Source organism: Antedon bifida, chromosome 9, assembly GCF_963402885.1.
Source record: "Antedon bifida chromosome 9, ecAntBifi1.1, whole genome shotgun sequence".
NCBI lineage: Eukaryota > Metazoa > Echinodermata > Crinoidea > Comatulida > Antedonidae > Antedon > Antedon bifida.
This window is the reverse complement of record NC_136234.1, coordinates 16,684,198-16,700,222: the sequence shown is the minus strand read 5'-3', so window position 1 is coordinate 16,700,222 and position 16,025 is coordinate 16,684,198. Positions and strand designations below refer to the sequence as shown.

Here is a 16,025-nt window from a genome sequence, read left to right as displayed (position 1 = left end):
AAAAACTTAAGGGACTTAAACACATACAAAAGTATAAATTATCAACAAGCTGTTACTAAAATCCTCAAAATGTACATAAATCTAGTGTTTGTAGCATTGAGACTCCCACTCATTTTAAAGCATGTAAATTACATCTGACTACTTCAAACACAGTGGTTACTTTTGACTTGTAATACTTCTGGCAAGAGCCAGTCAGTCTAAATATCCGTATCTCCTGAGACTGGCTCCAAGTTCATGTAATATCAGGTCTGTTGATGACGAAACTATATCATACACTCAGCTTGCTACATTAAATCCTGTTGTATTTTATATGTTGAAGTAGCTACAGAATACAGCGATGAAACTGCAAGACATGGGTGCAAACAAGTTAGTGTGGGCAGGGTGGAACATCCAGGGGTGGCACATCCAGGGGGTAGCGCATCCAGGGGGTAGCACATCCAGGGGGTAGCGCATCCAGGGGACATAAATCCAGGGGGTAGCACATCCAGGGGGTAGGACATCCAAGGGGTGGCACATCCAGGGATGGCACATCCAGGGGATAGCACATCCAGGGGATAGCACATCTAGAGGGTAGCACATCCATGGGTGGCACATCCAGGGTGGCGCATCCAGGAGTAGCACATCCAAGGGTAGCACATCCAAGAGTAGCACATCCAAGGAGTGTCAAATCCAGGAGGTGTCACATCCATGGGTAGCACATCCAAGAGTAGCACATCCAAGGAGTGTCAAATCCAGGAGGTGTCACATCCATGGGTAGCACATTCAGGGTGTAGCACATCCAGAAGGTGGAACATCCAGGGGGTAGCACTTGGGGCGTGCACTCCCCTTTGACTGCGATTATGCAATTTTTAAGTTCATTTGAATGTTATATTACATTGAATTGAAATTTTTACTACAGAATACAAACATTTATTTAAAAAAAATTGAAATAGTAAATAAAAAAATATTTGTAACTCCAAAATTTTAGGAGAAAGGGAACGTGAAAATATTTTTTTTTATTTGGCCTAATCCGACAGGTTAACAATATTAATTAACATGTAGTAGCCATACATGTACGTCTGTATATAAGATCATTCACCAAAGTTATTTATTTAAATATTTGACCATTTAAAATAGCAAAGTGTATCCTTATATAAACAAAACTGTTAGTATATAAATCATATTCTCATATATACTGCAACTCATAAATCTCATTTCTTAATTGCGTTTCCTCTATACTTCTCTCTTTATTTTTCTTTACATTATAAATCTTTTATTTCCCCCCTTAAAATACCAGGCACCTTAATATTACCCCATCAAACGTAAACACGATGTGGACTTGCCACCCAAAACTAAGTATGTTTGATATGTTAATAATTTTAATAGGTTTGCGTTCTTTGTGAATTAAGTAAAGATGATCACCTTATTGGTGTGTTTGATATTGTTTGATATTAATAGTATTGTGTCAGTGGTAATTTTGTAATGTTTAAAAAACTAAGTGCAGACATCGTCATACTATAATTGCAATGTTTAATTATTTTCATTTAACTATACATATGGTGTGTTATTATTTGGAGCCCACGGCGAAGACGTGAAGACTCTATATTGCTATGTTTTGTATTCTTCATTTAATAGTTTTGCATCCATGGTAGACTATTACTGTGCGAAGCCTAAACAAGGTGAAGATGATGTCACCCCGAATTATCTCTTTAACCTCTGGGCGCCATTTTGTCGGGATTTTAAAGACATTTGGAAGAAGGAACAACAACGGATCGCCAAACAAAAGTAAGCAATGTGTAAATATTTGTATACAAAATTTCTTCATGTAATATATCTGTAAAATCAGCATGATTTTTTTTTTGTTAGTAAAGTAGGCCTATGTAAACAGATGGTAGGATAAAGGGGATTGATTTAAATTAAATTAAAGTGATTTTTCTTTTGTATAATAAAAAGTGTAACCATTTTAGTCCAGACTAGGCAGTGTGTTATCAGGTTCAAGGCCAAATTAAATTGCTTTCTTATCATTTAATAAAATGTACTATAAAAAAAAATGGCATACTGGTATGAAATGGAATTTCTATGTTTTTACAGAGTTAGAGAAGCACATGAGAAAGTAAAAAAGATAAAAGAAGAAAAAGAAACAATTGTGGTGAAGGGAGTGAAGAAAGTAGGCGGATTGGTGAGTATCAGAATAAAATTTGATACAATATATGCAAAATGAAATAGAACCTCTTCATTTGGGCCAACCCCTATTCAGGAGACACCCTGACTATCAGTGGCGTAACGGCTATGAGCGCTTATTGGCTAAACCCAGGTGCCCCAGAGCTCAAGGGGCCCCAGAGCATAAGCAGTCCTAATGCAAACTACCCAACGTTGGAGGACCCTTAGGAGTGCTAAACTAGGGGCCTTTGACCCCTGAGCATTACGATATTAAGAGGTCATTATTGCTGTGAGGGTCAATCAGTTATTGCTCAGAGGACACCCCTATTAATGGACACTTTCTTGTGAAACGAACAAGAGTCAATATATGTTTTAACACTATGGCCAACCCCTGGTTCAGGAGACACCTCTATTAAGGGGACACTTTGTTAGGTCTCAAAGGTGTCCCCTTAACATAAAAACTTTTTATATTTTGAACCTAATGAATTTTTAATGTAAACTACAAATGATTTATTAGTTCAGGATTTCACAGATAATCTTTCCTAACCAATTAATCATTTTGTTCATTTCCTCTATTTCACTATTATAACCTGTCATATACAATTAATGTGATTGTTCTCCTTCTCCTTGAGAGACATCATCATTGTGTCAAAATGTCATGTTGGCATCAAAATATGTATATAGGCTACAAGGACATTTTTAGTCATTGCCGATGTGTCTCTTTATCACGATAAATTAACATAATCTTACGGCGATAAATTCATCATCTTTTAGCGAATATTTATTAACAACTGACACATCGGTAGTTCATTGACATGTCAGAACTCGCGATACGTTCTCCGTCGACGAACTTCTTAACTGGAAGAAACCGATCAAGAATAATGAATGCTAATAGATAAGCGCTTACTGTCAAAGCCAATGTTTTCTCAAGTTTATCACGCTATTGAATCAGTTATTATGACTGCTCTGCTCCTGGGCTTTGGGAGATCCAACCACTGTTAATACTATGTTTTGGTATTAGTTGAAGTGCCCGGGGCTACTGGTAGCGCCAGCAAGGTTCCATCAATTTCATCAGCTCATTATGTAGTATATGAAGATTGGCAGCGCGCTGATTGCAGGCTGGTAGGTGGGACATTGTACCAAAATACTGAAACTTGAACTTGCATACATTTGAAAAAAAAAACAGTTTTGTGATTTTCCTTTCATTTATAAGAGCTTTGGTTCAAATCCTCTAAAAAAAAGATTTTTTTCAAAAAAGGTTTTTGTTCCAAAATGTACATTTTTAACTGTTTTGAATAGTAGTTGAGCTGTAGCTTGGTGGTTAACCTGATTGCCTTCAAATGCCAAGGTCCAGGGTTCAATCCTAACCTATTGCCAGTACTCCTCTCTCTAATGCTCTGTCTACACTATCAAACTTTGTTTGAGAAAATAATGTGTGCCCATATATGGACATGATGATGTCATATTTCTTGTGATGTCATATCACTACTATATATGGGCATATCACTACCATGTTTGGGCACATCACACTTTTTTTGTCAAACTAGTTTGATAGTGTAGATAGAGCTTAAGCCTGAAATGAGAATGGGAGATAGTTTATACATGCTGATAACTGCCTGTAATTAGCAAGGAATTCGCTGTTGGATGCATAATATAATATTAAATGTATCTATAGTGGTTTATACAACATTTTTTAATTCATTACCTATCATTTATATGTGCTAGGTTCAAGTCATGTCTGAGTAATATCTAATAATAAATAAGAAAAGTTATTAAACACATGCTACCATTAACATAATTGGAAAGCAACTGTTTCATATATTTTTTTGTTATAATAGAATTGTCCGGGTTTTATGTGTCTTGATTTCTAGGAATCACTGGAAATTGCTTCCGTCTATGCCTTGAAGATTTATAGTAATTTGTAAATTTAGCATTTTTCTGTCTCCAATTCTTAAAGAGTTTTGAAACAATAATAGTTGTTTCGTTTACACAACTTATTTCTTTGTGTTTCAACACAAAAAAAACCCAGTTTTTAGCAAATTTGTAAAAAGAGATATCATCCTATAGGTTTCTCTTTGTAAAACAAAACCTCTTTTAATACCTTGGTCTTGTTTGTTTTTAAGCCCTGTTCACACTAGAACATAATGTGTAGCTATAGAGGGTTATATTTCCACCCTATCTATCCTTAAGCCCTGTTTACACTAGAACATTATGTTTAGAAGAGGAGCGTTAATATTTTCACCTTTGTTCATTTGTCTACTTTGCATCTTTAAATGTATCTCTTATGGTATAAAACCTTTAATGAGTTCTACTATAATTAATACTGTATTATCCTTAAGTCCTTTTCACTAAAACATTTTATGTAGCTGTAGAGGTTTATTTTATATTTCCACCCTTGTTAGTTTTTCGTAAGCCCTGTTCAGACTAGAACATTATGTGTAGACAAGTTTATATTCACCCATGTTTTCTTCTATCTACCTCCAGTATAAAATTATATCTTATACAATAAAATAAGTGCCAGTATAATATTATCCTTAAGTCCTGTTCACACTAAAACATAATATGTAGCTGTAGAGGGTTATATCTCCACCCTTGTTTGTTATCCTTAAGCCCTGTTCAGACTAGAACAATTTGTGTAGACGAGGAGTTTATATTCACCCTTGTTTTCTACTTTCTACTTCCAGTATAAAAAAATGATATCGTATGGTATACAATTAAATAAGTGCTAATATTATATTTGACCATACACACTGTTCACCAGCTGTGTTGCTCTTTCTAAATCATAATGCAAATTTATTAAGTTAGCCTAGTTGTATAATAATGTAGGCCGGTTGTTAGACACCCTAATGATCTTGTACGTCACTCCTTGTAAGGTGAATCTTTCTCTAAAACCACCTCCAATAAGGCCAAATGAAAAAAGGAAAATTCACATTCCCTCCTTCATCAACTGTGGGGGCCACATGACGTTCTTTGCTACTGTAAATATTTGTATAATTTTTCTTTCGAAATAAATGGTTATCGTATTCGTATCGTACAATTTCCCTTCAAGATTTCACGATCACGGTCGCCAAACGTTCTGAGGTGTGTAATGGCAACTGGATTTTAAACGATTATCCTCACTACCTAAGCCTGCCCTCATCAACAAATTATTTCAAATCCTGGATGCGGCCCTAAATCTTATATTTTTAATGTTGTATTGTTGCTTAATATAAAATCAGTTTTAATTTGAAGTGCAAACTGTGAAAGTACATAGCAATATCTAGTCAATAGATATTATTTACTGTATATACAACATTTTTTTGTCTGTTTTTTGTTATAGAAAGCTAAACTTGCAGCCCAAAATTTAAAAGATGCAAAATGAGCAGATTAAGGAGAATAACAAAGAATAACAAGAATGAAATGATAAAAATGGTGCAATATTTGATGGGTCAATCTAAATGACTTGACCTTTGACCTTGCGGATTTGCGAAGCATCTGTTGGGTCAAATTGTGAGGTCGGTAAGGTTTACTACAAAGTTAAACTGCAAAACACATTTGCATTAAAGAAGTGTGTTTAAATGTGGTGATATGGTTAGGTATGGTCTATATTTGGGTATCATGATGAGATATCACAACATGATCACAAAGTATGATGATATCATAACATGATCACAGCCGGATAATATCATAACATAATGATATTATAACTTGATGATATCATAACATGCTGATATCATAAAAAGATAACACGATGATATCACAACATGATTACAACTTGATCACAAAATGATGATATTACAACATGATCACAACTTGATCATATCATAACATGATGATATTGATATCACAGCATAAGAATGAAAATTCTTATATTTTGTTACATGAACGTGATGTATGTGTATGGCTGTTATATCTCGGCTCCCCCTCCCTCATATCAAAGCCGATATCACAACCGTTTTATATACTTATACTCGTATTTACTTTTACAATCACTAACCAGAGATGTACATAGCTGCGGCTAACAGTGGTTATTTAACACCCATAAATCAACTAACATTTCTCAACTATGAATACATGCTACAGTATAATATAGTAATTCATTTCATACAAAAAATATGTTACATTTTTATTTTTATTCGTGTACACCTCCAACGTTTTCCTGTCCGTTCTGCCTCCCTGTGTGACTTTCCTTGCGTCAACCCGGTAACTTTTTAAAAAGTTTTGAGTTTTCATCAGAGTTCAGATGAAGTTCTTAGTAAGACTAGAAGTGTAGTCAGATTGTCTACTCTCTAAACCCAACACATTCCTTTCTCAAAACATGGTTTCTCAATTGTCACGGACAACAGGGTATGTTTTTAAGTAAATATATAAATTTATTTACTTTGAAAGCTAATTAGCCTTTTGAAAAGGTGAATTTTTTTAACATAGGTCATGCACATTTTTTTCTCGATGTAATTTTATCACTTAATTTGAATTTTCTAAAGCCCTCTATGCACCAACATCTTTCATTCAGTTATAAAATGGCAAAGTAATGTCTTTCATCAGGCCATGATGCGTCCTCTTCGTGAAACTTTAATGTTCGCCTACTAAGTTTTTAATCAATAGTGAATATAAGAAATCCTAATATTATATTCATTTATAATTTTATTGGAAGATAAAAGTACCAATTATCTAGGTTTCCTTATTTTGTTTGACTACATTTCATCTATAATACCTTAGATGAAAATGACAAGTATAATAACACTTTGATCCCTCCTGTCTCCCATTTCCTTCCTCTCTCATTTCTCCTCTCCTATCCCCTCTCCTTTTCCCCCTCTCCTCTCCCCTCCCTCCCTCTTTCTCCTCTTCCCTTTATATTTTCCCCATCACTCCTTTTCCCTCTTCCCTTCCGGTTTGAGCTACCTGACTACTGCTGCTAATACAAAACTGGTGAATACAATTTTATATCTAGGCAAACTTTGTATAAGCTTTATCTACAATATAGCAGTTTAATAGTCTAGAATAATGGCACCAAAGGAAACTTTAATACCCTTGTAAAAAAAATAATATAAATATATACAAATATATAAATAGTTTTTTTGTGTGTGTTTCTTTTTTTGTAAGTAAGTGCAATAAGAGACTAGGTGAAAATGTAGTTAGAAAAGTTTAGAATTTGTTAATTAATAGAATTGGAAATATGTGCCAGCGTTTATATACAGCTTTAGCAAAGGTGTTTTTTATTGTTTACTGTGGTGCTTTTAAGTAATTAATATTAATTTCTCATTATTTATAACTCAACTCGTTAATTAGTTAATGAATTCGATCAACACATTTTACTTTTTGACAAATAATGCGACTGACGTTAAGCAATTTCTTTGCTGTGTTCGTCTGTAATGTAGGCCGGTCTGTTTTACCGTGGATCATTTCTATTTTTAACCAAAGCTGAGTTGGTCATTTAATGGTCAAACGAGTCTTCTAAAGAGTCTCAATCATACTTGACCATCAAAATAGTCGTGGCTAAACAAATAGGACCAAACCTGTACTCGGTTAACATTTTGTAAAACTTGCAAGTATATAATATAGGTTTATATTCTTATCAATGTTCTTCCAATATCGGCGCAGCAGCAATAATAATTGACATAATACACACATAGATAGTAGGCAGTTTTTACAGTGTGTTCCAGTACTACAGAAAACCGTCATTTTCCAATAAATACGGTACCACATTGTGGTCCGAGTGCGTGAACACAACAAATTATTAGCTATCTGTAATTAAATATCCAAGTTAGAAAAACGCCTTTTTTAAAAACTGATAGAAAGACCTGTAATTTTCGCAAACAATACACATTTCATATAATGATATTTTAATAAACTCCTTACATCCATAATTATAACAGGGTATATTGAATGGTAATTATATTTATCAATATGTAAATAGTTTGATAAAAATCAACGTGTTCTATAATCAAGTTTTCTAAACGATTTTGTAGTGTAGTTTTTATATTCAAAACTATCTAGAACTGGCTCTGCGTTTTTAGCAGTTGCTGACATATTCCAATTAAAATTAACATTTCTTATCGCTTAATAAAATATTTAATTTAATATACAATGTATAATTATGTATTAGTTTAAATATTAATACTCACATACTATAATATAATAGTCATACAATTTTTGCCAGTCCGGAATGATAACAAATTTGGACTAATTAATTTTGACTATTTTTAATTACCAATCAGTGACGGATTGAATGATTTCAAATCGTTTTAAAATTATTTGATAAATTTATTACACACAGTGCCGGCCGTGTATTCGATGATGCATATATTTTTTAAAAATCACAGTATTTCATAAGTTAGTGACACTGAAAATTCACAAAAATTACGCGTGTGTACCAATATTGATAATCATATGTATTTTTGTACGCGCGCGCTGACTTATGTAATGAAGTGTCATCACTTCACACGTGCGTACAAACTTTGATAACAAATACATTGTGTACGCGCGCGTAAATTTTAGAGACTACTTTGTGAAGACGCATCATTTCACATGTGCGTACAGACTGTGATGGTCATGTCTGTACGCGCGCGTAAACTTTGTGAGTGTCACTGATGAATTATTATTATGTAGATTTGTTTTATAATATTAAATGTAATCAGTGTTCGTATTTTTCTTTTGTATTCATACGAAATTTACAAAAGAAAATAGTTTGTGTTTTATGTAGGTTTAATGGGATTGCTTTTATTTGTTCAACTACTTATTTGTTTATTGTATATTGGATTGTATTTGCATATAATAAACATTTTTACTATTTTTATTCATATATTTAGATGTTATGTGGTTTCTTTCTATACGAATTCGTGTGACTGCGCGTTTGGATAAAAACATTTATCTGATAAAATCGTAATTGATAAAGGAGAAAAAAAAATTAACCGGACTGCCATAGTCCGTGGGATTTGGTAACATTTTACACGGTTTATTGAATGAGCGAAATCATTATTTTTTATTTCCTTATTTATTTATTGGGCAAAAAAACCTTTTTTTCTATTTTACTTTATTTTTCATGCTTTGGAAGACAATACATCTTAAAGTCTAAGTGTACGATACCGATATGTTACGACCACTTTTATTTGTGTTGGAACAAGTCGTGTTAAAATTAAACGTTTACAGATAAAATGTTTAATCCTCGATATAATCCTAATAAATACGTTGATAAAGTGTCTTTGCAATCCATCGTGCGGTTTCACAGCCATTTTTTATGATAATGGAAGATTTTTAGAACTACAATTATTGAATTGTCTGAAACATGCATCGCCACACTACGCTCAACGAAAACACATGCGTAGGGCCTAACTTTCTGGCGTGGGAAATAATTCAGTTTATACTGAAAAATAGATTTTAGGAAAATTATGCAAAATTTGATCGGATGTGAGAGCTTCTTTGATTGTGTATTAATGACCCCTCTTCAAACAGAGAAGTCTGCTTGTCTGCGATACTCAAGCCATCTGATAAAAAGATGTAAGAATTATTCCCACTGCGATAACAAAATAAAATCCTAGCTATAAAGAGTATCGGAATTATAACAACATCTGAAAAGATAGGAAAATGTACGGTCAGATCAGGCGATCGTATTTTGAGATGGTTTTGAAAGTAAAACGGCAAAAATAGAGGAAGGACAGATTGAAAACTCTTCTTTTTTTTTACATACCGCATGAATTAAAGGTATGAAACAATGGTTGTTACGCACGTTAGATTGAAATACAGTAAAGGCTTCCACACAAAAAGACACATTCAGCAATATAAACACAATTTTAACATGCACGTTGCGTTTGCGCGTATAACCTACTCGTCCTGTGGATGAGTTCAAATCTAGTGTTGTTTTAACCGGTATCCGGTGCTATAGACACTACGTTGATGCAGTGTTCTTATCGTCTATTCGTACGTATATTTTCCACATTTATTTTTCCGTCATTTGGAAAATATAAATACATTTTATTCATGTTTATATTTTCTCTATTGTATACTGTGAGATTACTATAAATTACATGATATTTTGTTTATATATGTTGGCCTAAACAGTTTATGTATGTTCCGTTCGACAATAAAATTTGTCTTGGGCGAGACAGCCCTCATAAATGTCGACAGCATTCTTGACTGTTATTACCGCCGTATTATGTCCTTTATGGCGCGTCATATATTTTTAACGTGCCATCGAAGCCTGATTTCCCAATGGTTTGTTTGGCGTATGGTAAATCTGGTTTAACGCGTAGTTTTTTCGAGTTCTAAAACTTGGACATAAAAATTGTAATGTACGTATTATACAAACTCATTAAAATTATGAAATTTATAAAAAGTCGCCGACACAATTAAAATAACGATTTAGGAAGTGTAGACTACTAGTTTTAGCGCTACACCTGGGTAACTTTATAAGCGTGTACAGTTGCGTTAGTAGCCTATCTGGCGCGAAATTTATAGTTTAGTGGCGATAGTCGACTTGTACCTTTAGCGTACGGGTACAATATTTAACTACCGGCTCCCTGTGATCTTCATACAAGTTACCGTACCGTTTGTGTGTGTAGCAATCGAAGATTTTGTTCGAAAATTGAAAACAATTTCAGTTTAAAGGCCAATTTACACAGACGAGCGGTAAAGGTAAGCGGAAAACACCGCGTAGCTTGTCATGTCCCGCATAGAATCTGTCTCTATCCTGAGCGGAAACCGCCTGTCCGCTCCTCGTTGTGTGTAAAATGGTCATAAGGAATAACATAGATTCTATATTTGTATTACCGTTACCGCTCGTCTTTGTAAATTGGCCTTAAAGCGTTTATCATTTTTCAATCTTAATTTTAAGCCTATAATCAAGCACTTGTATACACCTTTCACATCACCACAATGTGCAAACTTTTCGGAGCTTTGCTAGGAGATCTAAAAAGAGTATTAGGCCATTTTAAGAAACAAACATAATATAAAGCTAATAATATTAATAATTGTCCATAAATTGTCTTATTTTTCGGTCGTTGTTCGGCCCTATGTTTATTGATCACATGACATTGCTGTAAAACATCATCATATATTGTGTCGGCGATACAATAATTGCCCAACAGTTGACGCGTCGCCTATTACGCACAATTTTTCTAGTCTCACCGGTCAGGTAGTTTAGACATTCTCTTGGGGATCCGGCGGCCGGTTACTCGACACCTGTGTTCTCACAGACGTTTTTAAAATTCGTCTGAGATGAAACATTCGTCCAAACGGCAGCGACTGAAATGTTGGTAAGATAATGAGTGAAGACATAATGGCTACGTTATGTAAATGTATTTAGAAGCGTCGCCTATAATATTATATGTCCTCAGGCGTAATGTTATTGGCTATGACGCCTAGATAGTTTGACACCACACAGCTGTGACGGTCATTATATTTTACGTAAATATTATTTCACCCTACTCGACCTGGTTATTCTTACAGATTTTTGTTTTAATACTGAATTTGAATTTATTATTTCTACGTTGTATTAGTAGGCTTTGGTTTGTTACTTAAGAACTTATTATTACTAAAAACTATAGAATGATTATATTTATTAGTTTATATTCTTATGCATATTAATATGTGAAACCACCATGAATTAATATAAAATCGCAGTACACTACTAGTACATACGTGTTGTGGATTTGCGCTGAGTCGACCTAGAGTTACAGACGACCTCGTTTCCCTTTAAAATAAAGTTTATTAGCCGTCAAATCCAGACGCTTTATGGTGACGGTGTTGTACGCGGTATGAAGTTTCATTTTTCATTTCTATTTAGTATATCATTTGCATAAAAAAATATATACATACAAAAGTTTCGGATCCAACGTTAGGGATATGCTATGGGACGCTACTTATGAAAAAAAGTATTTCTTCTTATTCTTCATCAGGCAGTGATGATTAAAATGTGATAAAATGACTGTGCTGTCGTCTGCCTCTACTTCCGGTCCAAAATGTCTATATCTAATCAGATCCGCTTGTTTCATCAGCTGAAGATTAAATCTATTTATCTGAACGGATTGACTCATTTTGATGAGAAAACAAATCCATATGAAAGGGTTTTATCCAAAACCAAGCCGAGATTTAGGCGTGCGTTTAACCATTAAGTAAAGTTTGTGATCTAGGCCTAAAAAGTCATCAGGATTCACAATTATGTATGTTATTAATTACTGTTAGTCATGCATCGTGGTTTATACCCGGTGTGTATTACGTCATTCTCATAATCCGATTGGTCAAGTGTGAACTTACCCAGATTAACCAACGTTCTGTAACATATACTGTAACATTAAAGAATCGTGCATCTTCATTGGTCCAAAGTTAGCGTATTTATATTGCGTCATTCATGTTTAGTTCGCGTAATCTGATTGGTCAATGAGAGTTTTGCTTGGCGTTAATTGGTCAATAATGACAGTTCATTTGTAAATTTTGTTGTTTTGTTTAGTAATCTGTTTTGACAAATTTTTAAGTTCGTTTAATGTTGGAAATCTGTCGTATTTTGAACTAGGTGTTACCTTGCCCTGAGTGTTGCAATTGTCAAGTTTACGATACATTAATCTGCCAACTAGACTATTATTTATTCATGACAATTCCTGCATTTTGTGGGATTAAACGACCCTGAATTATTGTTTTATGCATAATTACCAGTGTATTTTTACGTGATTTTACGATGTATGTTTAAGCCTCTTGCTTACTCGTAGGCCTACGAATCTGTGACTAATAATAATTTACTCCACACGTCAATCCAACAAAAACACTGGGATGTTTACATATTATTATGAAATTATCAAAGTACTCATAAGTAAATTATCTTTCAACAAGTCAACAGCAAGTAAATTAAAAACAGATTTGGCTATCAAAACATTGTCAACAATGGATATAAGAATACTATATCTGTTCTTGGGTTTAGGCCTTAAATGACCCCACTCCTCGATAAGCATCTACGGGGCTCAAGTGGTCATTTCGACTGGTATCATCAGAAACTCATCTTTATATAATAATCGTTTGATCCGATCGATGACACAGCTGATCTCGGGGTTGAAGGAGATTCGTAGAGCTAAATTATACACATTAGGCCCTGTCTGATAAGAAGTACACACACCCACTACCACGACTTAGGCTCCCCTGGCGCCAGTCAACTAAATTACATGATGTACGGCGCCAAAGGGAAATATTTAGAGGTTGAGGCTTAGACCAATAGTCTGGGAAATTCGGTGATTGCCTTATACAAACGAACAGATAGAGCTTTAGGCCCTTTCGTGTTTTTCTACCAAGACAATGCTTTCGTCTCATCTTGGACCGTGGGGCCGAGGTTTATGTGATCTTTACACCCACCACTGTCTAGATCCGGAAGCCTTTTGTATACCTTGCGAATGTGTTTTTTTTTTTCAGTCTGGATTCAATTAACTTTGTGACACTCGTACTGTAAGAGCTTTCTGGTTTACCTGTGTGCCGGTTGCCGTTGTTCACGTAGTGTAAATTAGATAATCAATTTAATGACTGTCTTTTAATGTGTTAAGTTCACGAATGTCCGTTGGTGCGTTCTCGTCCGTTCGTTCGTTCTCGTCCGTTCGTTCATTCGCGTCTGTCCGTTCGTTCGTTCGTTTTCGTGCGTCCATTAATTAATTCTCGTTTCTCCCGTCCGTCCGTCAGTTCGTTCATTCTCGTTTCTCTCGTCCGTCAGTTCGTTCATTCTCATTTCTCTCGTCCATCAGTTCGTTCATTTGCGTGTATTCGTTCATTCTCGTCCGTTCGTTCGTTCTCGTCCGTTCGTTCGTTCATTTTCGTTTCTCCGTCAGTTCGTTCATTCGCGTCTGTCGCTTCGTTCGTTCCTTCCTCCGCGTGTCGTTCATTCTCCATTGTCAAATAATTAAAACTCTAAAATGTTGGACCTATTGTTTTTCCCCTCCTTTTATCTTGCAAAACATTGGACCATTCAATATAGCATAAGAAAAAATGAAATAACTGACATACATACCAAACCGTAATATAATAACATTTGTTACTAAAGGCGCCGTATCTATTTGTTTAGAATATTGATTTGTTTTTGGTTTTCTATTCTTGGTATTCGCACATGTGGGTATGGCACGCGTACTCTTGGACCGTCTACTCGCACTGTTGATGTCGAAATTTATCCTCCTTTTGCAAATAGGGAAATACCTGCTCGTACTCAAGTTCACGGCTTGTGAATCTCACGAGTGTCGTATAATTGGCTATACAGCGCCTCGGCGGCTCTAAAACGTCTCCTTTCAAAGTGGATGTTATCATACAAAGTTCGTAAGTGTGATACTTGTAAACACTAAAAGGGTTAAATGGCATGTTCAAGTGTTGACATGTTAGGCAATATAAAGGCCCCGTCATTGTTGATTACCGAATTCTAGTCGCCCGATTTTAAATACATTTTTTGTTGTTGATAAGTACATTACAGTACATACTTGGCGAAAACAGAAATCACTGTAAAACAATGAACCGTTGTCAAGCTAGAATCAATGTTATTGTTAGTATAGAAACCTATTTATAACAAAAATAAAATTAGTTCGAATAAAGAAAAGTATTTATTCGCATAATAAGTCGTTTTAACAAGATTGTCTTCAATGTTACTGTTTGGTCGTGAATGCTCCTTAAAATGTGGTTCCCATTTGGACGCAATGCGATGACGTACGCGCAACGCAAGTGAGTTGATACCAATCGAAGTGGCAGTTCTGATGATTCATCGCGTTTGATTGGTCAAATTACTTGGGTTACGCTTACGTCCTTGCGTTGCTTTAATTATGTTGGATGCAGCCTACAAAACGCTTTAGACCATTTTAACCGGCGGCACGTCACACAAGTGCATCGCATCACGCCGCAATCGAAAATAATTGGTTCACACTAGGGCGCAATAGCAAGGACGTACGCGTAACGCAAGCGAGTTAAAGCGTGGTTCCCACTAGCGACGCAACGCAAGGACGTAACGCAACGCAAGTGAATTGACCAATCACAAGCGATGGCTTATTCGCTTGTGATTGCTAACTGTCTATAACTTCGCTTGTCATTGGTTAAAACGCTTGCGTTGCGTTTACGTCCTTGCGTTACGTTCTAGTGGGAACCAAGCTTTACTTAGAACTACAAGTGATGAATTCAAACTGTCATTGGTCAACTTTCATTACGTTTCGTCCTAGTGGCAACCAAGCTATAAGACCATTATTGGCACCAGTGGCTTTGCGCTCGACGTGAATACGTTTATTTAGAAGCCTATTACTTATAATACCAAATTATAAGTAAATGTAATCAGTGCTCGTATGTTTCTTTGCTGGTTATTCGATAATCGTTATTTCACCACCTGACGGAAATCGATACAGGTGGCTATGCTAATCACTGTCACGGAGACAGGTGTACTTGAGTGTGCAGAGCAAAGCAGACCAGAATTAAGCCCTTAAACATCGTTAAAACAACTTGATATTGAACTAGTGGGTATCTTGAACCGTTAGGCCTATTTCACGCCAAAGATTATTTCAACATCTGCCCAAAACAGAAAGATTAAACAGGCGGATCGTGTACTTGGCCCGACGGTGCCTAATACCAGCGATAGCTCGCTGGCGCCAGTGCTACCAATGTAAAGCGATGGACCAAAGCTGAGCAGCTGAATTTACTCGCTAGATGAAAAAGATTTTCATATGTTTTGCAATTATGAAAAGATGCGAAAGACGTGATAAGTCAATGCTAGCTAGGCCCCAAGACGGCCAGACGACCAAAGGACCGCGAGCAAACCAGCTGCCGTGTTGATGATGAGAATCGCCAACTAGCGCTGCGGAAATTCTTCATTTGACCACGGTTGTAAAAAAATAAGTCGACTGCTCCCTTTAACAACGCCATACAAATACTTTGGCTCCAGTCTGCTCATATATTATTGTTACAGTACTATTGAC

The 16,025-nt window shown here is 35.4% G+C and overlaps 1 protein-coding gene across 2 annotated transcripts in view; it reads left to right on the top strand.

Moving 5' to 3' along the window:
* LOC144851612 (uncharacterized) overlaps nt 1-8,922 on the top strand; it is a 52,792-nt gene extending 43,870 nt beyond the window's left edge. For both annotated transcript variants that reach the window (XM_078709155.1, XM_078709154.1), the window contains 3 exons: nt 1,615-1,764; nt 2,071-2,158; nt 5,459-8,922. In XM_078709155.1, coding sequence (XP_078565281.1) covers nt 1,615-1,764; nt 2,071-2,158; nt 5,459-5,500 — 280 coding nt within the window. In that variant the 3' untranslated portion in view covers nt 5,501-8,922. The remainder of the gene's footprint in view (nt 1-1,614; nt 1,765-2,070; nt 2,159-5,458) is intronic.
* The last annotated feature ends 7,103 nt before the right edge of the window (nt 8,923-16,025 follow it).